Source organism: Chrysemys picta, chromosome 12, assembly GCF_011386835.1.
Source record: "Chrysemys picta bellii isolate R12L10 chromosome 12, ASM1138683v2, whole genome shotgun sequence".
Lineage (NCBI taxonomy): Eukaryota > Metazoa > Chordata > Testudines > Emydidae > Chrysemys > Chrysemys picta.
The window spans coordinates 14026076-14051035 of record NC_088802.1 but is presented as its reverse complement, the minus strand read 5'-3'; the positions used below and the strand labels follow the sequence as shown (position 1 = coordinate 14051035).

Genomic DNA, 24960 nt, shown 5'->3' with positions numbered 1-24960 from the left:
AGACTGCGAGTCCACAAAGACAAGTGTGAATTCTTCCAGCCCTCTGTTGAATATTTGGGACACATCATTGATGCTACGGGTCTTTGTAAGGCCCCTGCCAAAGTTAAGGCTATTGTGGAGGCTCCCCCTCCTCGAAATGTTAGCCAGCTTTGCTCATTTCTAGGACTATTGAACTATTATGGAAAGTTCATCTCACAGTTAGCCACACTGCTAAAACCACTTCACGAACTCCTTGGGCAGAACAAGGAGAACTGAAAGTGGACTGAAGCCTGTGATGTTGCCTTTAACAAAGCTAAGGATGCATTGCTAAATTCTGAAGTTCTGACGCACTTCGATCCATCCTTACCCCTACAGTTGGCCTGCGATGCGTCACCTTATGGAGTGGGAGCAGTCGTGTCTCACATTATGCCTTCGGGAGAAGAGAGACCTATTGCTTTTGCTTCATGCACTCTAAGCATGGCAGAAACTAACTATGCCCAAATCGAATGTGAGGCATTGGGAATCGTTTTCAGAATTCGGAAGTTTCATCAGTATCTGTTTGGACGGAAGTTTACTCTCCTCACAGACCATCGACCCCTGACTTCAATTTTTGGACCCCACACCGGCATTCCTCCATTAGCCACTAGTCGTATGCAACGGTGGGCACTGTTGCTTTCCGCGCACACATATGAAATCAAATATCTGAAATCCACTCTGCACGGCAATGCGGATGGTCTCTCAAGGCTGCCTTTGCCAGTCAACCGTCGAGATAGTGCCCAGAAGGAAATCTTTTACTTTGAATAGGTAGAGAATACACCCATCACCGCTACTCAGGTAAAGAAGGCAACTTGAGTTGACCCAGTATTGTCCCAAGTTATGGACCTGGTGATACATGGAACATCTCGACGAACCTCTCTGGTCTCACCCGACCTTGTTGCCTACATGTCCAGGAGAATGGAGTTATCAATCCAATCTGGTTGTTTGTTGTGGGGGAGACGTGTCATTATCCCATCACCACTGAGATCACAGATGTTAGAACAGCTCCATTCCGGTCACTGTGGAATAGTGTGCATGAAGGAAATTGCACAAAGCTATTTTGGTGGCCTGGATTGGACAGTGCTATTGAAGAGAAGGCAAGAGCTTGTATGTCATGTCAGGGTGTGAGGAATGCACCCCAGTGGGCACCCCTACATCCATGGAACTGGCCTGAAAACCCATGGCAACGTATTCACATTGACTTCGCTGGCCCCTTTGAAGGAAGCATGTTCTTGGTGGTGGTAGATGCCCATTCTAAATGGCGAGAAGCCTCTATAATGCAGTCCACTACAGCAGAGAGTACTACTCAAAAACTCTGGGGACTCTTTAGTCATTGCGGTCTGCCAGAACAACTTGTGAGTGACAACGGACCACAGTTCGTCTCTCAGGAGATTCAAAAGTTTATGAAGGCAAATGGGATACAGCACATCACTTCAGCACCATATCATCCATCCACCAATGGATTAGCTGAAAGATTTGTGCAGACAATGAAACAAGCTTTGAAATCGGCAAGGGGACAATTGTCCATTCAAAAGCGTCTGGACACCTTCTTACTATCCTACGGAAACACACCTCATGCTACGACCAAGGCATCCCCGGCCTTTCTAATGATGGGACGACAGCTGTGCACTTGCTTTGATCTGTTGAAACCTTCTGAACCCCAACAAGTTGTGCAACGTCAGCAGCAAGATCAAGTCATCAGGCGTGCACCCAGAGCAAAATACCAAACCTTTAGTCCAGGACAGCCGGTTTTGGCTCAGAATTATACTTCTGGAGCTAAATGGGTCCCTGCCACTGTCATCGCTCAAACAGGGCATGTTTCCTACACAGTCCGGACTGCAGAGGATCTCACCTGGCAGCGACATGTAGATCACTTGCTGCCAGGTCATATCAGGACACATCTTCAGTTGAGTTGCCTGACTTCACCACCTCCTGCAAGACACCGAACCAAGAGTCACCTGTTCCTGACTTTTCCCCTCCATTACTGCCAGCGGCAGAGATACCCTTCTGCCCGGCACAAGCTGATACCACATCCTCACCCATTCACCCTATGAACTCTGAGCCCATTGTCAGGCCCGCACCCAAGACACTTTCGGGTGCAACAACACCAGAAGTCCGCCGTAATCCACCTAGAGACAGAAGGCCTCCTCATCGGCTGGATCTTTAGCTAGGGCGAACCCACGGTTACAGGGCAAAATAATCCCCGGGGTTTAGCCGGGAATGGAGGCAGTCTACCCTCCTTCTCTAATTTAGTGTTTGTTTTATTTAGGGGACATTCTTATTAACGGGGGACGGATATGTTGTGTATTTGGTTGTCGTGGTAATAGAAACTTCTGTTGCTATGGCAACTGAGTTAGATTATTAGGGGATAGCCCAGCCAGCGTGGCTGGGCTGTTGATTAGTTCTGAGTGTGGAAATAAATGGCTGCTACAAGATTTACAGCTCTCTGTGTCTCCAGTGATTTCTTCCTAAAACTGTTGCCCCCAAGGATATAACAAAACCCTTCCAGCCACTCACTCCCATCCACAGCACAATAACTGTTAACTCTGAGTAACCTGAGCTGCCAAGCACAGCCAAGACTGGGTATTACACAGAGTTCACTTTATAACCCCAACAAGATCATTCCCTTTTGTAAAGTTACCCAACTTTGGTTGCACAAGTAGCCACTATAATTCCATGTCACTGCAGGAAGAGGGAGTGGGTTCAGTCTGGTCTGACAGCGGAAGTCTCACCCATGAATAAAAACACACGAGATAAATATGCACATTTGGACAGTCGTGGATGCCTGTCCCTTGAGTTGCTCCAGTTCGGAATAAAGACACCACAGTGTAGTAAAGCTGCTCAAACTAAAACAGTCTTTAGGTTCATAAAAGGTCAAGCTGAGGGTTAACTGAGACTCCTCATAAATCTGAAAATAATCTTATCATGACATCCACACAACAAATACTTTGCAAACAGTAGCAACAAAATTAGTGTCAAACATACAGATTTCTTCAGTACCAAATGGTTCCCAGGCCACACACCCTATGAATTTAAATCATACACTGCTGATTTGGCATTAATGTGACCACCCTGCCCTGAGCTGAACCAGCAGCCAGCACCCAGCTCTTCGAATAGGCTGGTGTCCTTCTTGTGGTTATCTTCTTGCTGCAATGAGTAAAAGTAGGCCTATGAGTATCAACGCTCAGGGCAAAGATCTTCACCTCCCCTGTGGTGTGGCCGTCGCCCTCTGGGTCTGGCTGAACTACGGGCTTGTCTACGCTATCTCTTACTTTGGTATAACTTATGGGGGTAAGTAACCCACACCCCTGAGTGACGTAAGTGCACCAGTGCGTAGGTCAGTATAAGATAGCACTATGTCAGTGGGAGATCTTCTTCTGCCAGCTTAGCTACCGCCTCTCACAGGGGTGGAGTTATTATGCAGACGGGAGAGCTCTCTCCCACTGGCATAGAGTGTCTTCACCTGACGCACTATAGTGGTGCAGCTGCATTAGCACAGCTGTGCCGCTGTAGGGCTGCTAGTGTAGACCAGCCCTGACTGAAGAGTTTGGGACCTTTTTTCTTTACACTTGGGAGTGGAATTGGCCCCCACCCTTGGAGATGCCCTACTGCTCATCAATTTTTTCCTTTGTTTACCTGCTAGTCCCCAGCTAGCTGGAGTCAGTGGACAGCTGCTCCACTCTTCTGGCAGGAACAAAACCAATATTGGCTACGACTTTTTAAAAGGAACAGCAGCAGAAGCACTGCAGGGGGTGGGGGGAGGTTACATATAATTTTCACCTTAGTCCCATTAACCTCAGTTCTCGTCTGTGGCTCTTGGGCATTTCTCATGAGTCTGTCGGACCAAAGCCTTGTGAGTCACGTCCCTTCTGGGAGAGGACTCCTGAGCCTGTGCTCTTCTGGGCAAGAATCTGAGCGGGAAGGCTCCAGACACCCGTCCCTTCTCTGTCTCTGCTTCTTGGTTGTTTCCCTCTGTGTGAAATTTACAAACACCCTAAGGGCCTCTCTGAACACAGACTGACCCCTCAATAATGAAATCTGTTTGAATTCACACCTGTGGTTATGGTACAAGACTCTTGTTTTGATTTTTTTTATTTCAGTTTAGCTCATCAGTAAAAAAAAAAAACCCGTGTGATCTGGTGTGGGACGCGTGACCTAAACCCTGCATTTCCTTGTTATCTAGTGTTTGTGTTTCTGTTTTGCTGAGTGTATTTCCTGGCTTTCAGAGGTACCCAGAGTCGCTGGAACAATTTGTATAGTGGGGGTGCTGAGATCCATTGAACCAAATTGTCAACACTGTATATGATGGAAACCGCTTCAAGCCAGGGGGTGTAGCAGCACCCCCAGTTCCAGCACCTATGGAGCTACCAGTTTACTACCACCCACTTCTGCATTCTGGAAGGGTACAAGGCACTGCCAAAGCAACCCAAACTCCCCTGTAATAAGGTTTTTTATTAGTGAATTAATTTAAGGCTTGTCTACACATACATATGCACTGGTTTAATGCATGAGTGCAATCATCGGTGTGGACACTCTTAAATGAAATGGCTTTTTGGAAATGGCTTACATTGATTTATCTTGAGTCAATTCCTTCCTGATTTCAGCGTGTCCACACAGGGATTTGCTCTTGATTAACTAAATAATTTCAGCTAAATTGGAGGAAGTTTGTGCATAGAACAGCCCTGACATTAACATTAACTTTACTTGCTGTATATTAAATAGGAATCTGACCAGATTAACTGGCCAGCCACAATCGTGGACTCACATTTGATTATTAGTTTAATAGGAAATGGCTTTTAATAAGTGTAATGAAGATTTTCTCTCATTACTGAGCACTGTAGGATTATCACAAATTCATTTATTTCTTCTGTAGGTTTGGGCTCTGCTCCTGCCATCTCTGTGGAGGGACATCAGGATGGAGGGATCTGGGTTGTGTGTCGATCAGCCGGATGGTACCCACAACCCGAGGCTCAGTGGAGAGATCTCCAGGGGCAGGTCTTACGATCAGCCTCTGAAAACATATTCCAAGAGGCCAATGGCCTGTTTCAAACAGAGATTGCCATTGTTATAACAGAAGAGTCCAACCAGAAAGTGTCCTGCTGTGTCAGGAACCCCCGACTCAACCAGGAGAGAGAGTCAGTGATTTCCATTGCAGGTCAGTGCCTGTCTGTGCCGCACATGGATAGACTGAGACACTGCAGACATGGGCAGAGAGTATTTATCATTGTGTCTCCTGTATATTGGCCTGGACCTTCAAGGTGCTGAGCACGTCTTGTAAAGTCCTGAGCAACCTCAGTTCTCTTTGGATGTATCTGCACTGCAATTAGACACCCGCAGGTGGCTTGTGCCAGTTGGCACAGGGTAAGGGCCTCAGGCTAAGGGGCTGTTAAATTCTGGTGTAGACATTCAGGCTGGGGCTGGAGTCCAGGCTTCCCACCTGTGTGAGGTGGGATGATCCCAGACCTTGGGCTTCACCCTGAGCCCAAATATCTACCCTGCAATTAAAGAGCCCCTTAGCCTGAGCCTCATGAGACTGAGTCAGTTGTCACGGGCCAGTTGTGGGTGCTAATTACAGTGTAGACGTACCCTTTGACCCCAGTAGGAGCTGAGGGTGTTTAACACCTTGCAGGCTGGGATGTCATTGGCCAGATTTTCATAAGAACGCAGGACCCAGCAATCATCATTCTTCTCATTGGGGGTTGGGGAGGGAATTCCTTTGTTCTTGTGGTATAGTGAGGACTGTGTTGGAATTGCAAGCTATCACTTTAAGAGAGGGTGGTTCCAGGTCCTGTTTGCAGGCTAGAGGGCTTTGTAGCAAAGCGTGTGAGCAGAATAAGGGCTTGTCTACAGGAACATTTAGTTTGTGGCAAGCTGGGGTGTAAATCTGTCTCACACTGGCCTGCTGGGCACTGTCTGTCTGTGTGGACCCTGCTACATGCACTAACAATTCCGTAGTGCGCTTTGAGCTACCTTGCTTTGAAACTGGAACAGAGCAATGTGCACCAGGGAGCTTCCAGTGCATGGCAGCAGGGTCCACATGGATAGTTAATGGGCAGCAGTTTCGTGTGAGGGGATTTATACCCCAGCTTGCTGTTCAGAAACTGTTCCTATAGACGAGCCAACATAAAGCAAGGTGGGGTGAGTTGTGCCCAGTGCCTTAGAGAGCATCCCCCTCTGGTTTGGGTTCTTGTGTGTTAAGGTTCTGGATTCTAAGACATAAAGTCATATTACGCTGCAACCTTCCAGCAAGAGTATTTATATTTGCAGCTAACTTCTCTGTGGCTATCACAGTTCTCAGTGGGGTGGGGGGGAATTCTCCTTTGTTCTCAGTGAGAGTTCCTGGGTGCTGAGTATTTATGGAAATCTGGCTAATGAAGTCATTTTTTCCTGACTAGCACAAGAGCCCTGGTTATGATCTGAGCATTGCTGCTTAGGTGACACCTGAAAATACCACATGAGTGTGAGAGCTGCACTACGGGCCCTGTCCTGCAGTTCAGACTCTGACAAAACTTCCATTGGCTTAAATGAGAGTTTTGCCGGAGTCAGAACTGAGGATCAGGTTGTAACGTGTATTTAATTGCACAGAAGGGAGTAAACACAGATCTCCATGGATAGCATAATTCTGATCTCCCCTGTGAATATACATTATAGGTTTTCACTTCAGTCACACAATGGGCCTGATCAATGGGTCGATGTCTAGTTGGCAGCCAGTGTCATGCGGAGTACCCCAGGGGTCAGTCCTGGGTCCGGTTTTGTTCAACATCTTTATCAATGATCTGGATGATGGGATTAATTGCATCCTCAGCAAGTTTGCAGATGACACTAAGCTCGGGGCGGGGGGGAGAGGTAGATACGCTGGAGGGTAGGGATATGGTCCAGAGTTACCTAGACAAATTGGAGGATTGGGCCAAAAGAAATCTGATGAGATTCAACAAGGGTAAGTGCAGAGTCCTGCACTCAGGATGGAAGAATCCCATGCACCGCTACAGGCTGGGGACCGACTGGCTAAGCAGCAGTTCTGGAGAAAAGGACCTGGGGATTATAGTGGACGAGAAGCTGGATATGAGTCAACAGTGTGCCCTCGTTGCCAAGAAGGCCAACGGCATTTTGGGCTGCATTAGTAGGAGCATTAGCAGCAGATCGAGGGAAGCGATTATTTCCCTCTATTTAGCACTGGTGAGGCCACAACCAAAGTATTGCATCCAGTTTTGGTCCCTCCACTACATAAGGGATGTGGAGAAATTGGAGAGAGTCCAGCAGAGGGCAATGATAATGATTTAGGGGTTTGGGGCACATGACTTATGAGGAGAGGCTAAGGGAACTGGGCATATTTAGTCTGCAGAAGAGAAGAGTGAGGGGGGATTTGATAGCAGCCTTCAACTACAGGAAGTGGGGTTCCAAAGAGGATGGAGTTCGACTGTTCTCAGTGGTGGCAGATGACAGAAGAAGAAGCAAAGTTGCAGTGGGGGAGGTCTAGGTTGGATATTAGGAAACACTATTTCACTAGTAGGGTTGTTAAGTACTGGAATGGGTTACCTAGGGAGGTGGTGGAATCTCCATCCTTAGAGGTTTTTAAGGCCCGGCTTGAGAAAGCCCTGGCTGGGATGATTTAGTTGGTGTTGGTTCTGCTTTGAGCAGGGGATTGGACTAGAGGACCTCCTGAGGTCTCTTCCAACCCTAATCTTCTATGATTCTATGATCCTGCCTTCCTGCATAACCAGGTTGGTGGGAGCATTGGGAGTGCTAGCAATAAAGGATCAGCCCAAAATATTCAGAAACAAAATCTTATGTAAGAGCAGCTTAATTTTCAGAAAAAAGGTTCAGATTTTATGTATTATTATCTATCAAATAACTTGGTTAATACAGAATGAATATTTCATCACTGTAATAATAAGAATATTGCATTTGTAAAGTACTCTTCATCTGAGATTTCAAAGTGCTGGACTGCTTAATAACCTCTTGGTACGCTCCGAATGATGTGATTGTTATAGAATCATAGAATCGTAAGACTGGAAGGGACCTTGAGAGGGACCTTGAGAGGTCATCTAGTCCAGTCCCCTGCACTCATGGCAGGATTAAGTATAATCTAGACCATCCCTGACAGGTGTTTGTCTAACCTCCTTTTAAAAATCCCCAATGATGGAGATTCCACAACCTCCTTAGGCAATTTATTCCAGTGCTTAACCACCCTGACAGTTAGGACATTTTTCCTAATGTCCAACCTAAACTGCCCTTGCTGTAATTTAAGCCCATTGCTTCTTGTTCTATCCTCAGAGGTTAATGAAGAATTTTTCTTCCTCCTCCTTGTAACAACCTTTTATGTATTTGAAAACTGTTATCATGTCCCCTCTCAGTTTTCTTTTCTCCAGACTAAACAAACACAGTTTTTTTCAATCTTCCCTCATGGGTCATGTTTTCTAGACCTTTCATCATTTTTGTTGCTCTTCTCTGGACTTTCTCCAGTTTGTCCACATCCTTCCTGAAATGTGGCACTCAGAACTGGACACAATACTCCGGATTAGGCCGTATCAGCACAGAGTAGAGTGGAAGAGTTATTTCTCATGTCTTGCTTACAATACTCCTGCTAATACATCCCAGAATGATGTTAACTTTTTTTGCAACAGTGTTACACTGTTCACTCATATTTAGCTTATGATCCACTATGACCCCCAGATCCCTTTCTGCAGTACTCCTTCCTAGGCAGTCATTTTCCATTTTGTATGTGTGCAACTGACTGTTTCTTCCTAAATGGTGTACTTTGCATTTGTTCTGATTGAATTTCATCCTATTTACTTCAGATCATTTCTCCAGTTTGTCCAGATCATTTTGAATTTTAATCCTATTCTCCAAAGCACTTGCAACCCCTCCCAGCTTGGTATCATCCACAAACTTTATAAGTGTACTCTCTATGATACCATCTAAATCATCGATGAAGATATTGAACAGAACCGGACCCAGAACTGTGGGACCCCACTTGATATGCCCTTCCTGCTTGACTATGAACCACTAACTACTCTTTGCAAACGGTTTTCCAACCAGTTATGCACCCACCTTATAGTAGCTCCATCTAGATTGTATGTCCCTAGTTTGTTTATGAGAAGGTCATAGGACACAGTATCAAAAGCCTTACTAAAGTCAAGATATACCACATCTACCACTTCCCCCCACCCACCAGGCTTGTTACCCTGTCAAAAAAGCTATTAGATTGATTTGACACAATTTGTTCTTGACAAAATCATGCTGTTACTTATCACCTTATTATCGTCTAGGTGTTTGCAAATTGATTCCTTAATTATTTGCTCCATTATCTTTCTGGGTACTGAAGTTAAGCTGATTGATCTGCAGTTTCCCTGGTTGTCCTTATTTCCCTATTTATAGACTGGCAAATATAGTGCCCTTTTCCAGTCTTCTGGAATCTCTCCTGTCTTCCATGACTTTTCAAAGATAATTGCTAATGTCTCAGATATCTCCTCAGTCAGCTCCTTGAGTATTCTAGGATGTATTTCATCAGGCCCTGATGACTTGAAGACATCTAACTTGTCTACGTAATTTTTAACTTTTTCTTTCCCTAGCCTCTGATCCTATCTCATTTTCACTGGCATTCTCTATGTTAAATGTCCACTCACTACTAACCTTTCTGATGGAAAGCAAAACAAAAAAGTCATTTAGCACTTCTGCCATTTCCACATTTTCTCTTATTGTTTTTTCCCCCTCATTGAGTGACAGGCCTACCCTGTCCTTGGTCTTTCTCTTGCTTCTAATGTATTTGTAGAATATTTTCTTTTACCCTTTATGTCTCTAGCTAGTTTAATCTTGTTTTGTACCTTGGTCTTTCTAATTTTGTCCCTACATACTTGTGTTATTTGTTTATATTCATCCTTTGTAATTTGTAATTACAATTTTTTAATTCAGAGCATACACATGGAGAGTTAGAAACAAAACATAAATACTCTTCCTGAAAGGTTTCAATGTAACACTGCTTTATTTTTAAGACTCCAAAACTCTAACACATCACAGCCAAATACAGAGAGAGACAAAGCAGGCTGCTCCCTAAGGCAGAGGTAGAGCTCAACCCACCTATGTGTAGGTTGATTCTTTGCAGATTGACTGCAGAGGACCCAGATTGTACACTCCCTGCATAGCCCCTCAACCTACAAGCAGCACCAGGAATCACCTCAGGATTTAAAGTGACACTTGTAATATGTACACAGTTTTCAATATACCACTAATCACTTAATACCTCTATTCAGCCATTGCTCCAGGGGCCAGGCAACAGGAATCTGTAGACATTTTTACTCTGAATTTCCAGACTTACATTTTGTTTTTATTAAAGTCCTTCATTAACATATTTTGGGGCAGGTTGTCTCATGTGGCTGAGCCCCACTGAGCAGAGGTGAGTCGGAGGTGTCAGGAAGCTGGTCACAACTCTCTGATTCTGACGGCCAGTCGGCACTGGCTGCAGCCTTGGGATCAGTTAGAGCAGCCTAGGGACTGCTTGAAGTTATGTCAGTGGGGTTTAGCCTTATCTATGGTTATGGGTTACTTTAACCAAGAACGCACAGTAAGCTGACAGTTTAACCTAATTTAATCTGTGAGAGTTCAGCCCCCAAGATCGACTACAGTAGAGAGGTTATCAATAGAAAGGGGACCCCATGGTGCACAACAGAGACTACATAGTGCTCTCTCTATACTAATTACTTTGATTAGCCAGCCAAACAATACACATGCTGCAGTCTGGCAAAGTAGAAAGAAACCAATATAGAATGCATAGTATTTGCACTACTCACACCAGTTCTTGCAGACAAACCCAAACTGTTACTCCTCATCTTCATCCTCCTCACCTTCATCACCGCCACCACCAGTGCCCATCATCCTGGCATCTCCCCCCACCAAGGCGCACAGGCTGGGGTACAGCTTTTATAATCTGTTATGCTGATGCCCACTGGGGTTCAAACATATTTATGAAGGTTATAACCCCTATTCCTTATTTCAACTTCCATACCTCACTACTTTTGGGGTGCTCCATTTCTCATTGGTGAACTCATTAGTTCCCCTTATATTCATTAACATTTACATCACCGTGTCAACATAGTAACAGGCAGAAGTCTGTCACCCGGCTACCAACGGTTGTCTTGTGATGTGTACGGATTTCTCATAGACATTATAATACAAACCCAGCACTTCTTTTCAAAACATCAGCATATCACAAACAGCCACAAACTCAGCAGGTATATTATTAATGTACTTATGCTAATGTACACTAAGTCCTGAGGCCTAATTTGGCTATGTCAGATATTTTACAGGCCTGAGGCCAGTAGGCCTGTATTACAACACTGATTAATATTTATTGGGGTTGTTAAGCGATTAACAAAATTAACTGTGATTAATTGGACAATTAATCTTGCTGTTAAACTATAATATAATATCATTTATTTAAATATTTTTGGATGTCTTCTACATTTTCAAGTATTTTGATTTCAATTACAACACAGAATACAAAGTGTACAGGGCTCACTATATTTATTTTTGATTACAAATATTTGCACTGTAAAAACAAAAGAAATAGTATTTTTCAATTCACCTAATATAAGTGTGACACTGTACCTTGGGGGAACACCCTACCCCCTATGTTCATCTTTATAAAATGATTATGTGGCATGCAATGCCAAGTTTGTCATGTTGGGTGTATTCGGAAGGCTCATAATTCACTGATCATGGTTGTTATAGTAATTGATACAGTAATGTTATAATAATGTCATAGGTTATAATTTCATGTATATAGTTACGAGGCTGAAAATGTATCCTCATGGCTTAAAGCAAGTCCAGGCAAAAACTCTCCAAGAGCAGAGAGGCAGTTCACACCTCATCAGGGCATGTATGGGACAAACCCAGCCCAGCATCACAGGAACAAAGGACGCTGGCCTAGGCAACAACAAAAGGTTTTCTTGGACTCAAAAGGGAGTCGCTCCCCTTCCTTTGGTCAGTTTGGAACTGTGATGAGGTAATGCTCACCTGACTCTGAAGGGGGCGGGGCAAAGCCAAGAGGGAAGAAAGAACATGATAATAGGGAAAGACGTTTGCCATGCTCTCTCTCTCTCTTCCACCTACATTTACACCCATCACACCAAGCGACTGAGGCACTGATTAAAGGGGAGAGCCTGGCTGAAGAGAAACCAGACAGCCTGTGGTGTGAAGCATTTAAGTTTATAAGGGCATTGAAAGTGTTAAGATCAGCTTAGAATGTGTTTTGCTTTTATTTCATTTGACCAAATCTGACGTGTTGTGCTTTGACTTATAATCACTTAAAATCTATCTTTATAGTTAATAAATCTGTTTGTTTATTCTACTTGAAGCAATGCGTTTGGTTTGAAGTGTGTCAGAGACTCCCCTTGGCATAACAAACATGGTATATATCAATTTCTTTGTTAAATTGAAAAACTTATATAAGCTTGCAGTATCCAGCAGGCATAACTAGACACTGCAAGATGGAGGCTCCTAGTGTTGTGTCTGGGACCGGAGATATTGGCTAGTGTCATTCGGTTGCGAGTAGCTGGGAGCAGCTTACATGCCAGAGGCTGTGTCTGAACAGCCCAGGAGTGGGGGTTCTCAGAGCAGAGCAGGGTAAGTCTGGCTCCCAGACTCAAAGATTGAAGTGACCTAGCAGATAGCACCAGAGGGGAACGTCACAACAAGTACTGGAGTGCAATCTCTTTATCATGAAAGTTGACCTTACAAATGTAGAATTATGTACAAAAAAAACCTGCATTAAAAATAAAACAATATAAAACTTTAGCATTCAGAAGTCCAGTCCTACTTCTTGTCCACTCAGACACACAAGTTTGTTTACATTTGCGGGAAATAATGCTGCCCGCTTCTTGTTTGCAATGTTACCTGAAAGTGAGAACAGCTGTTCACATGGCACTGTTGTGGCCAGCATCGCAAAATATTTACGTGCCAGATGCGCTAAATATTCATTTGTCCCTTCATGCTTCAACCACCATTCCAGAGGATATGCGTCCATGCTGATGATGTGTTCTGCTCGATAACAGTCCAAAGCAGCGTGGACCAATGCATGCTCATTTTCATCATCTGAGTCAGATGCCACCAGCAGAAGGTTGATTTTCCTTTTTGGTGGTTCAGGTTCGGTAGTTTCCACATCTGAGTGTTGCTCTTTTAAGACTTCTGAAAGCATGCTCCACACCTTGTCCCTCTCAGCTTTTGGAAGGCACTTCAGATTTTTAACCCTTGGGTCAAGTGCTGTAGCTATCTCTAGAAATCTCACATTGGTATCTTCTTTGCTTTTTGTCAAATCTGCTGTGAAAGTGTTCTTAAAATGAACAACATGTGCTGTACACTTTGTATTCTGTGTTGTAATTGAAAGTGTAGAAGAACATACAAAACTATTTAATAAATTTCAATTGGTATTCTATTGTTTAGCATTGCGATTAAAATTGCGATTAATATTTTTGAGTTAATTGCGTGAGTTAACTGTGATTAATCAGCAGCCCTAATATTTATATTTCACCTCTATATCCTAAATTTATCTGATACATTTCAGCATTGGCTACAGAAGGATAGCTGTAACATCATGGAGCTCCACCCTATTCCCTCCCTTCCCCTGACGTGCCCCCTCCCATTAATTAACTATGTTCAGTAACCAGGCTAAAGCTTGGACTTTCATTGGCTTAATAATAAAGCACAGAGGAGCCACATCTCACTGTGTATTTCCCGGTGAGATTCTTTTAACTAGTCACAGTGTCACCACTGTCACAGTGTCCTGCTTTCATTCTGCACGTGTTTTCTCCCAAGTCAATGGCACTTTCTCTTGCAGAGCTGTTTTTCCCACGAGTCAATCCTTGGATGGTGGCTCTGGGGGTGATGCTGGCTGTTCTCTTTCCCCTGGCCAGTTACTGCTTCTGGAGGCAACACAGAGCGAAAGGTGAAGTAACAAGAGGGGGGATTTGGTGAGAGAGAGAGAGAGAGAGAGAGAGAGAGAGAGAGAGAGAGAGAAATTGCTTGCTTGCTTGACTGACTGACTGAAAAACAAAAACAAAAGTAGAGATATAGGGTTGCCAACTCTGACTGAACCTATTCCGGGAGCTATTTTTACCAACATGACATAATGTCATTTTCTTAAAATCTCCTATTAAAATCTTCTGGATTGCTTTCAGTAGTCACTGGGAGATGGATGGTGATTCCGGTAGACTCCAGACCAGTCCTGGAGGGTTGGCAACTCTAAGAGATACATGGATTCAATGTTTGGAGGACGTGTCAGGCAGTGGGAGCCAGGCTGAGGGTGAAGAGGGAGCTGAAAAAATTATGACATTGTCTGAACCGGGAAGTGTCAAGTGGTTTCACTTCTTCAGATCTCACTCAGGGATCCCAATCGACTGTGATTCTGAACTGTTCCCTGGGGATCGGCCTGGGTCAGATTGAAACACCATGTGGGGCTCAGTGAGCTGGACTTGGAGCGCCGACATCTGTAACTTGGCTGCTTGCAGGAAAAACAGAAAGCAAAGGAGGAGAGGGGGGGGGTTTAGGGTCAATTCTGCCACCCAGTCGGTGCTTGCCCCCCACCCATCTAGCTGAGTAGGAGCTGCAGAAGGGCAAAGCAGTGGCTGTGAAAATGGACAGATTAGCAGTTATCTTAACTACACTAAGGTTTGTTCAGCCTGAAATTCTGCTGACCTGAGCATCTAGCTAAAGAAAGGCCCCTCCACCCCATTCTTCCCCCACCCCCATCTAAGAGGAGCTGTTACCACTTATCATTAGGACCCGTGGCAAGTACCACCTACAAGGTCAGGAATTGGCCTAGGATTGAGCCAGCCAAACCCCGTCCGTTATCCAGCCCAGGCCAATGCCCCGTTCCCGTTGCTCACTTCCCTCCCCCATCCCCACAGTCAGGAGCTGGGGAGAGCTGGGGCTGTTCAGGGGATGGGCACAGAGGGGAGCAGCCAGATCAGACAGGAGTGCGACAGGGCCCAGGCAGCAGGGATGGCTCCTGGGGGAGACACTTAGAGCAGCCCCTAGAGGTGATGGTCAGTGGGGCCGAGGCAGCAGGGACGCTGAGTGCAGGGATGTTGAGACAGATCTGTCTGTGTGTCCTGTTTGTCAGTCTGTCTGCCTCGCTTTCATAATTACAGAAAAATTACATGAATAGCAGGAACCGCACCATAAACATGACAGGGTGAAATCTCACCTCTCACCCTTTTCTCTCCCTAAATACCATACGACCTGATATGGAGAGCAAGAAAGGTCAATGTCTGGGCCCATTACATTATCTGACAGCAGAGTTATCCCATAAACACGACAGGGTGAAATCTCACCATTATTAATTAACTGTTGCAACAGTTTCCCAAGGGCCAATCCCAAGGTGGATTCTCCAGCACTGGCAGTTTGTATATCAAGATTGGATTTTTTCTAAAAGATCCTCTCTAGGAATTGTTGTAGTGAAGCCCACGGGCTTGTGTTATACAGGGGTCAGACTAGGTGATCACAATGGTCCCTTCTGGCCTTGGAATCTGTAAATTGATGACCTCTCACCCTGTTCTCTCTCTAGAGACCCTGCTGTCTGGGCCAGTTACATTAACTGATATTAACATTATCCCCACAAACACTACGGGGTGAAATCTCACGTCTCTCCATTTTCTCCCTCTAGAGGCTCTGCGATCTGACATGAAGAGACAGAAAGGTCAGTGTCTGGGACCAATGGGATGGTTTGAAGATTTCATGTCATGTCAATCGAGTTAGCTCTCTTGAGACAACTTAACTCAAGTGAAAGCCATTTTTAATGCTGTGGAGTCTCAGTTTAACACTTTTAGCTCAATTTTAGCAGGTGGAGTTACAGCCTGTTTGAATGAGTGATGGAGAACATCTCCATATCGGCACCAGAGCCCAAGCAGTGAGCTCAGGGGCTGCTGGTGCTGACACAGGCTCTGAAGGGGAAGGGACCATTTGTCCTAATAAACTCCATGGGAATTACAGAAATGGCACCTTAAGCCCATGGTCATGAATACACCAGCCCAGCTTGGTCAGCCTCATTGCTGGAGACTGTGGGTATATCTACTGTGCAAAAAACACCCGTGGCTGCAAATCTCAGAGCCTGGGTCAACTGACTGGGACTGGCGCTGCAGGGCTAAATATTAGCAATGTAGACATTCCTGCTCAGGCCGGAGCCCAGGCTCTGAGACCCTTCCCCCTTGCCGGGTTTCAGAGCCCAGGTGCCAGCCTGAGTGGGAATGTCTATCCTGCTATTTTTCAGCCCCATAGTGTGAGCCTCACAAACCTGAGACAGTTGACTCAGGCTGTGAGACCCACTCCTGAGGGGTTTTTTGCAGTGTAGATGAACCCAGAGAGACTTGTCCAGTATTTAACAGGATCCTCAGATGAGATTCCCCTGTGTTCTGGCCCTTCCATACCCTGGTAATGTAGGAGGGGGCAGGATTTCACCCTCAGCTCCACCCTGCAGCGATGCCATACAATAACCACCCAGGTCTGATTAATGCAGAGCAGTCTGTGAGGTTCTTCATTAAATAAAACTGATTTTTAAAGGCGCACAATGTTTTTCAATTCCCCCCTCATGATGTTACTACAGGGCAGAGCTCTGGCTCCACATCACAACTCTCTGTCTCTCCCACACTGATCCCTACACCCCCTGACCCACCTACCCTTCTTCATCCCCCATCCTCTGCACAGACACACACACCTTTATCTGGGGTGTGAGGCCTGGGCTGGCTGGAGGGAGCCCAGAGCAGAGTGGGAGGCCTGGGGTCTGGAACCTGCTCGAGGTGGCTTCTTTCAGGAGGGGTCCAGGGGGTATTTCCCCTGCTCTGGCTGGGAAAACCGCTCCATGATGTAAGCCCAGGTCAGGGGTTGGGGAGAGCAGAAAAACTATCCTGTAGTTTTGAAATACAATGTTGGCCACCCTAACAGCGCATTCATTCTCCCAGTCACTCAGGCCAGAAATCTGGGCATCGTCTCTGACTCAGCCTCTCTCTGGGCCCCCATGTCCTGACCTCATCCCAGTCTCCCTGCTCCTGTGTACATAACACGTCACAGATTCAGCATCTCCTGTCTGTCCTGACAGCCCAGGCTCTCGTTCAGGCCCCACCATCTCACACCTCCACTGCTGTGATCTCCTCCTGTCCAGCCTTGACACCAGCTGCTTTGTCCCCTCATCTCCATCCAAAACACGGCTGCTAGGATCAGCCTTCAGGGGCTTGTCTCTGCTACCACATCCACCATTTGGTGTCCCTCCACTGAGACCTCTTCAGCTCCACTCCCTCAGAAGCTCCTTATCTTTGCCTTTAGGTCCCTCACCAGTTAGCCCCTGGAATCTCTCCTGTCTGGCACTGGCTGGGCACGTGGTGAGCTGGGCTTTGGTTTGTTTTTATCGTTACCTTCCCCTCCCAACCCATTCACCCCACTTATGTATTTCATCCCCCTGTTGTACCCAATCGGCCATGCAGAGGGTGAGCTCTCTGGGGCAGGGACTGTCTCTTTGTTAGATGCAGTTCGTGTGGACAGAAGGGGGACAGTGGGTGTGTCTGGGAGCCATAGAAGAGGATGTTAATAGTGGCGGGATATAGTGAGGGCCTGTGCTGCAGGGATGGAGAGAAAAGGACGATACTGGAGATAACACTCAGGAAGGAGCAGCGGTGTTTGGAAATGGCCTGGGTGTGCAGAGGGAGGAATAACCCCCGCCCCCGAGATTGTGGGTGCTGTGATTTGGCCAGGAAGATCATTAGGGACCCCAGTGAGAGCCGTCTGACTAGACTGGCAAGGAGGGACGTCAGACTGGAAGGGATCTAAGACAGTTGGAGGCATAAGCATTGTTTTCAGACTGGGTTCACTGAGTTCAGCAATAAAGGGGAGGAGGAAGATGAGGCAGTACCTGGAGGGGTGGGTGGGGAAGAGGGGCAGGTTTCTGAGTAAAGTTATAGCTGGGCATAAATATTTTCAGGGTCAGGACCCTAGATTGTAAACTCTTTGGAGTAGGGATTGTGTCACCTTCCAGTCTGGAGAGTGTGTGTGTACAGGACCTAGCGTTGTGGGGCCTGGACCTGAGTATGTGTGTACAGGACCTAGTGCAGTGGGGCTCAGCCCTGTGTGTGTGCGTACAGGACCTAACGCCATGGGGCCTGGTCCTGAGTGTGTGTGTACAGAACCTAGCGCAATGGGTCCTGGCCCTGAGTGTGACCTCTAGATGCTACTGGAATGCAAATAACAATGTGCAGTGGGGCAGGAGACTGGCCCTGGGATATGGATTTATGGCAGGGTATAGGGCTTAAAGGTATGTGTGTCTGTGCAGAGGATGGGGGATGATGAGGGGTAGTGTTGTATCCACCAGGCAAGGTATTAACAAACTTCAACAGAACTTTATTTACAATGGAAATCTCTTTACCAAGCTGTAGCTGCACACTCTGTAACTCACCCAGCTTCCTCAACTCCTCCCCCTCCTTCCTGTTTCCTGTCCTTTCAGACTCCCAACAGCCAGTGCTCCCAGTTCTAATAATCACATGCAGCATCTAAACACCACAGGTAGGTGGGTGGGGGGTTGCAGGGATCAGTGTGGAAGGGACAGAGAGTAGTGATGTGGAGCCAAGAAACCCTGCTCTTTGGTCCATGTTGATCTGTGCAGTATCTGAGGTGTATACAAAGTATATGTAACAGCTGGGGCAGGACACCAGAACACCTGGTTGAAAAGGGACCCTGGCAGCTCTGGTCAGCACCACCGACCGGGCCATTAAAAGTCTGGTCAGTGGCACAGTGGGAACCCCAGGCTAAGGCAGGCTCCCAGAAGCAGCCACCAGGTCCCTGAGGCCCATAGACACATGGGCAGCCAGAGAAGCTCTGTGTGCTGCCCATGCCTCGAGTGCTGGCTCTGCAGCTCCCATTGGATGGGAATTGTGACCATTGGGAGCTGCAGGGGCAGCGCCTGCACCCCAAGGGCAGTGCACAAAGCCTCCCTGGCCACCCTTGCACCTAAGTGCCTCAGGGACCTGGCGACCGCTTCCAAGAGCCATGGTAAACACCGCCAGGACCCTACACCCCAACCCCCTGCCCCAGCCTGGAGTCCCCTCATGCACCCAAACTCCCTCCCGGAGCCTGCACCTCCACACTCCAACCCCCTGCCCCAGCCCTGAGCTCCCTCCTGTACCCCAAGCCCCTCATTCCCAGCCCCACCCCAGAGCCCACACCTGCAGCCAGAGCCCACCCCTCCTGCACCCCAAACTGCTGCTGAAGCCAGGAGCCCCTCCTGCACCCCAAAGCCCTCATCCCTGGTCACAGCCGGAGCCCTAATCCTCCTTCTGCACCCCAAGCCCCTGCCCCAGCCCGGTGAAAGTGAGTGAGGGTGGGGGACAATGAGCAATGGAGAGAGGGGGGAAACAGCAAGTGGGGGGCAGGGCCTCAGGGAAGGGGCGGGGCCTCAGGAAAGGGGTGTTGGGTTATGTGCAATTAGAAAGTTGGCAACCCTAAAGTTGGGTCCCTGCCTCCATAAGAAGCCAGCTCCTGTGCTGTGCTCTGCATAGCGGCTTCTGGACAAATCTTGCAAAACATTCGTATCACCGGTGAGGAAGACTTTGCTGTTAGCTTGACTATTGTGCATTAAGTTTTGAGACTCAACGTTAACTCACGATGTCTTTTACTTTCCAGAGGAATACGAGGCAGTGAAAGGTATGTGTGTTTTTACTAGTTTTGATTATGCTTTAAATTGGAAAAGGAACACTCAGAACTATGTGTGCAAAGAAATGCTAGTGTAAAAAATTAATGTGTTACTGTTACAGGTACCATACACAACAAGGGGAAATCCAGACATTATCCAGAAATAATGGATGGAAAATTTGTGGTATTGAAATATGAATATTAACAGTTTTATTTTTCACAACATCAACCCTTGGAAATACTCTTAAACACAAACAAACAAACTTCACTCCATGACACCACAGACACCCAGTAACAAGAACAATAATTATTTATACCAATAGAGCCCAGCCATGTGAGTTCTCCACTGACATGCTCCCACACCACTGGTTTGCTTGGAGCAGGATTGGGCCCCTGAGCCCTGTTGCCTTCCACACACAACAGCTGTAGGATCAGGCACATGGGTCTGATCCCACTGAAGCCAGCAGCAGTTGCAAGTGCTTAGCAACTCTTGTGGTCACACCTGCATCATCCACATTATGTAAACACTTATAATGGAAGAGTTCTTTGAGCTGGAGACCCAGATTTTCTGCTGTGCTAGGATCTGCTTGGGGTACAGGGTGGGGGCAGTGAGGGAGCTGGTTATGGCTCCCTGATTCTCAGGCTGCCCCAGGGGCTGCTCTAATTTGCTCCAGCTGGCTGTGGTCCCTGAGATTGGTGATTGTGCTCTGCTCTGCCCCAGCACACCTCCTCCTAACCCCTCCCACCCTGACAAGCCTCCTACACCCCGGGGGGTAGGGTGGGGGGGTAGTTGGCACAGGAGCCAGGTACGCTGTTTTACCCCAGCTGAGCTCTCCCTACGCCAGGGGAATTCTCTGATGTCCGGGGGCCTGGTTCCTGCCAGTCTGCACCATCCCTGCACACAGTGACCTGAGCAGGAGAGAGAATCGGACCCTTTATCACTATGGGCCCCATTCTGCCCCCCTGATTCACATGAGTGATCCTCACAGGTGCAGTCCCATTGATTTCTGTGGGGAGGGTTTGCAGGATCAGATGTGATAAAGCAGAAGCCCTAACTACTGATTAGGAGCCTAATCCTGGTGTCCTTACTCAGGCAAAATTCCCACTGAAGTCAATATAATTTGGGTTTAGAACGGGGCACTTCTGTAATTGAGAATCTCTCCTATTGATTCATTTATGTTCTTTTTTCTCTTTTCTCCCCTCTCATTCCTATGGACCCTCTGGCAGAACTGGGTAAGCTCCGTTTCTGGTTTGTGGAGTTTGGTTTTCGCAGTATGGGACTTGTCAAGTCTGTATTTCGTTTCTGTAAATTCTCATGTCTGATTATTTCAGGACTCACCAGAGCCCGAAGCTATGCAGGTAACTAACGCTAATACTGCTTCAGTCACTCTCAGTCCCATTCCCCTGGGATATTCGGTCCCTGCTCAGTCCTCTTACAGCTTTCACAATAACTAAGGGGTCGGGCAAAATGTCATTGTCTGTGTGAAAGTCTGAGGGTTTGGTTATTCGCACCCCCGCTAGGGTACCTGCTGTGAGGGGGAGCTGGTGCAAACAGACAATTGTTTCACTGCTCTCTGTTGCTATGATATAGCCTCCAGTCAATTAATTGTTTATTTCACTGCTGACCATTTTTGGCAGAAACATCCAATTGATGAGCTTATACAACCCTGACACTGCTGGATGCAATAGCAGAGTGGATGGAGGGCAGAGGGGCAGCTGGTGGCTCTAGAAGGGTCAATGGGGTGAGGAACAAGGAATTTAAACCTCCTCTCCCCACACTTAAGGCTTCTCAGCGTGGAGAATTCACGGGGAAGAGCCCAGCACAACTAGTGTGGAATATTCTGCACTCATATTCTTCCAGTGTGGATTATACAAACCAGACAAGAGATCTCTTGGCATGGAATAAGAGTGTCTGCACAGGCAGCCAGTGCTGGCTAGCTGTTCTGCACTAGCTACTCAGGGCTTTTCCCCATGTAGACAAGCCCTTAAAGTTTCTCCCAAGGGAAAGAGGAGAAGCATCCCCTCATGTCCCCTCCCAGGGACCACAAGCCCTGACTGCCCTCTGCTGTGGCAAACCTGTGCCTAGGTCTGCTGGTTCCTAGGTCAGCACTTTAACAACAAGAGCATCCATTCACTACTCCGATAACAGACAGGACACTGAACTGGACTGGATGGAGAGGCAGTGACAGGGGAGGGGTTGGGGAGCGAAGCCCTGTAATGCCACGGGACTTTCACAGAGCATGGGTCTAATGTGCTACCATAGGACATGGACCTTGCACATATGCACTGTGCTAGTGCCCAGTGCCTGGATGAGTCAGTGTTAATTAAACCAGCACAGGAGGGGGGGGCAGTTGGTGCTGGGAAGCCAGGTGAGAGCAGGGGGGTCTGAGGAAGGAAGGAGGAGGCGGTGGTTGGATGATGCTCAGCAGCAGGGAGTTTGTTCTCTTCTCCCACCAGTTCCCACTACTCCTGGAACAAAGGGAGAAAGAAGGTGAGTGGAGTTGGTAGTTGGGGAGCAGCAGGAGGTGACAGGTGAGGAGTGGGCGGGCAGATCCTGGGGGTGGGGACAAGGATTGGAGCCAATGAAGGGGATGGCAATGGGTGTGAGGGGGCTGTGACAAGTTCGGTCCCTTTGGGACTGTCACCTGATGTGCTGAAATTACCTCTGAGCTCGTTTTCCCTGCCAGCTTGGGACTCCAGAACCCTGCCTTGTTGAGCCAGACAAGCTAGCCTGCTGCAACCCAGACCCAGGGTCTGGGCCATGCCCCCAAAGCAGCAGACTTTAACTAAGAAAAGCTCAGCACCTGTCTCCAGCACCCAGACACCCAGGTCCTAATGGGATCCAAACCCCCAATAAATCTGTTTTACTCTGTATAAAGCTTATACCGGGTAAATTCACAAATTGTTTGTCCTCTATATCACTGAGAGAGAGAGATGCACAGCTGTTTGCTTCCCCAGCTATTAATCACTTACTCTGGGTTTATTAATTAAAAAGTGATTTTATTAAGTATAAAAAGGAGGATTTAAGTGGTTTCAAGTAATAACAGACAGAACAAAGTAAGTCACAAAGCAAAACATGTAAGCCTAAGCCTAATACATTAAGAAACTGATTACAGATAATATCTTGCCCTCAAAGATGTTCCAATAAGCTTCTTTCACAGACTATACTACTTCCTAGTCTGGGCCCAATCCTTTCCCCAGTACAGTCTTTGTTGGATCCAGCAGACATCTCAGGTGATAAGAAGGGGTTTTCTCATGACTGGCAGCCTTCTTTGTCCTGCTCCACCCCCTATTATAGCTTTGTCACAAGGTGGGAATCTTTTGTCTCTCTGTGTCCTCACCCCTCCTTCTAAATGGAAAAGTACCAGATTTAAGATGGATTTCCTTATCAGGTGACATGGTCACATGTCACTGTAAAACCCCTACTCTCCATTCCCCATGGGCTGGCCCACAGGTACACGGGAAGGCTTTCAAGTATCTAAGGCCATTTACAACTGATTGTTTCTGGAGCATCCTTAATGGCTTCCACTTAATATGTTTACATCAGTGATACAAGTTTATGTCTTATTCTCCTAACTCCAGATATAGAAATAATACATGCAAACAGAGAGCATGAACACACTTAGTAGATTACAAGCTTTCTAATGACACCATACAAGGGGTATTTAGTGAAAAATATATTCCAGTTACGTCATATTCATAAGCATACTTTCATAAAGCATATTGAGTGCAACATCACAGGGGCATGTAGTCCGATCTATAGATTCTATGTTGATTACTTAAGAATTTTTAGTTCTCGCTTTGAGGGTTAACAGGTTTTTGTCCCAAAATCAGGTCCAGCATTATTTAAATTATTATATCGTTGGGAACCCCGATGTGCACAGCTGCAACATTCACACTGTAGGAACTCTTTTCTATTTACAAATTGTTTATTAATACATTTAGCAAAGTTACAAACATCCCAACCCAGGAAGGTAGATAGAGATACTACACAATGTCCATCTGCACATTCATATACTTACCTCATTTTTTGCAAAACAATCTAACATGTTAGCCATTGTTTGTTATGTGATGGGCCAGAGTGACGAGGAGGAGGAGTTAGGTGGCTAGTTCTGGGTTAGTTCAGACCCCTGCCAGCCCTGCTCCCCTCCCCGCTCATTTCCCCCAGCGCAGCACACGCTATGGCCATTGGGCATGGCTGTGCTATGGGCTATTTTACACCCCTGGCCCCTGAGCGCGTTGGAATCCTGAGACCAGCTCATCAGTGCCTCATTCTAGGGGATCACCCGCCCCAGAGAGCCTCCTGTCACCCCCCCTCCCCGAAGCCCCTTTCTTGGTAGGGTCCCATCCCCTTCTTCTGCCATGGATCCCACGTCTCCCCTCACCCCCTGCAGCCCTTGGGAACCTGCCCTTCCCTTCACACCCCTCTGTCCTCCTGGTGCCTACTCCTCTTGCCCCCCAATGACCTTGTGCCTGCCTCTCCCCTCTGTCCCTCCCCCCTCTACTCCTCTCACACGTTTCTTCTTGTCCCCACCCCTCCCTTCCCCCACTGAGACCTTCCCACCCCTCCCCCGCTCCTCCTGCCCTTTCCCCCTCATTGTCTCCCCACAGGCAGATGGGCCCTGACTCCCCACAGGAAACAACCCCTCCCCCCCACAGCGATTAACAGGGATGCAGGTTAATTTCCCTTTGATCCCAGTGACCAGCCCCTTCCCCAACATTGACTCTGTGACTCTCTCCCCAGTGGACGTGACTCTGGATCCAGACACGGCAAATCCCTGGCTTATCCTGTCTGAGGATCGGAAACGTGTGAGACGCGGAAACAAATGCCAGGATCTGCCCAACAACCCTGAGAGATTTGATCATTGTTACTGTGTCCTGGGCACTGAGGGGTTCACGGGCGGGAGGCGTTACTGGGAGGTGGAGGTGGGACTCAAGACAGGCTGGGACCTGGGGGTTTGTAGAGAATCTGTGCGCAGGAAGGGGAAGGTCACATACACACCTGGGAATGGATACTGGGTCATGTGGCTGAGGGATGGGAAATATAAGGCCAGCACCTCCCCCTGTACCCTCCTTTCCGTGAGCATCAGGCCAAAGCAGGTGGGGATTTTCCTGGACTATGAGGCAGGCGAGGTCTCGTTTTACAATGTGACTGACAGGTCCCATCTCTTCACTTTCACTGACACCTTCTCCGGGACACTCCGCCCTTATTTCCATCCCTATCGCTCGGGTAAAAACGCGGCTCCCCTGATAATATGCCCGGTCCCAGCTGAGGCTGGA

The 24960-nt window shown here is 47.2% G+C and overlaps 1 protein-coding gene across 1 annotated transcript in view; it reads left to right on the top strand.

Annotated features, from left to right (window-relative positions):
• The window catches only part of LOC101935446 (butyrophilin subfamily 1 member A1-like), a 53400-nt gene extending 28986 nt beyond the window's left edge, over positions 1-24414 (top strand). Inside the window, exons 6-9 of the mRNA XM_065565082.1 lie at positions 4889-5170; positions 13847-13954; positions 15674-20913; positions 21013-24414. Of these exons, the coding sequence (XP_065421154.1) occupies positions 4889-5170; positions 13847-13954; positions 15674-15765 (482 nt within the window). The 3' untranslated portion in view covers positions 15766-20913; positions 21013-24414. The remainder of the gene's footprint in view (positions 1-4888; positions 5171-13846; positions 13955-15673; positions 20914-21012) is intronic.
• The last annotated feature ends 546 nt before the right edge of the window (positions 24415-24960 follow it).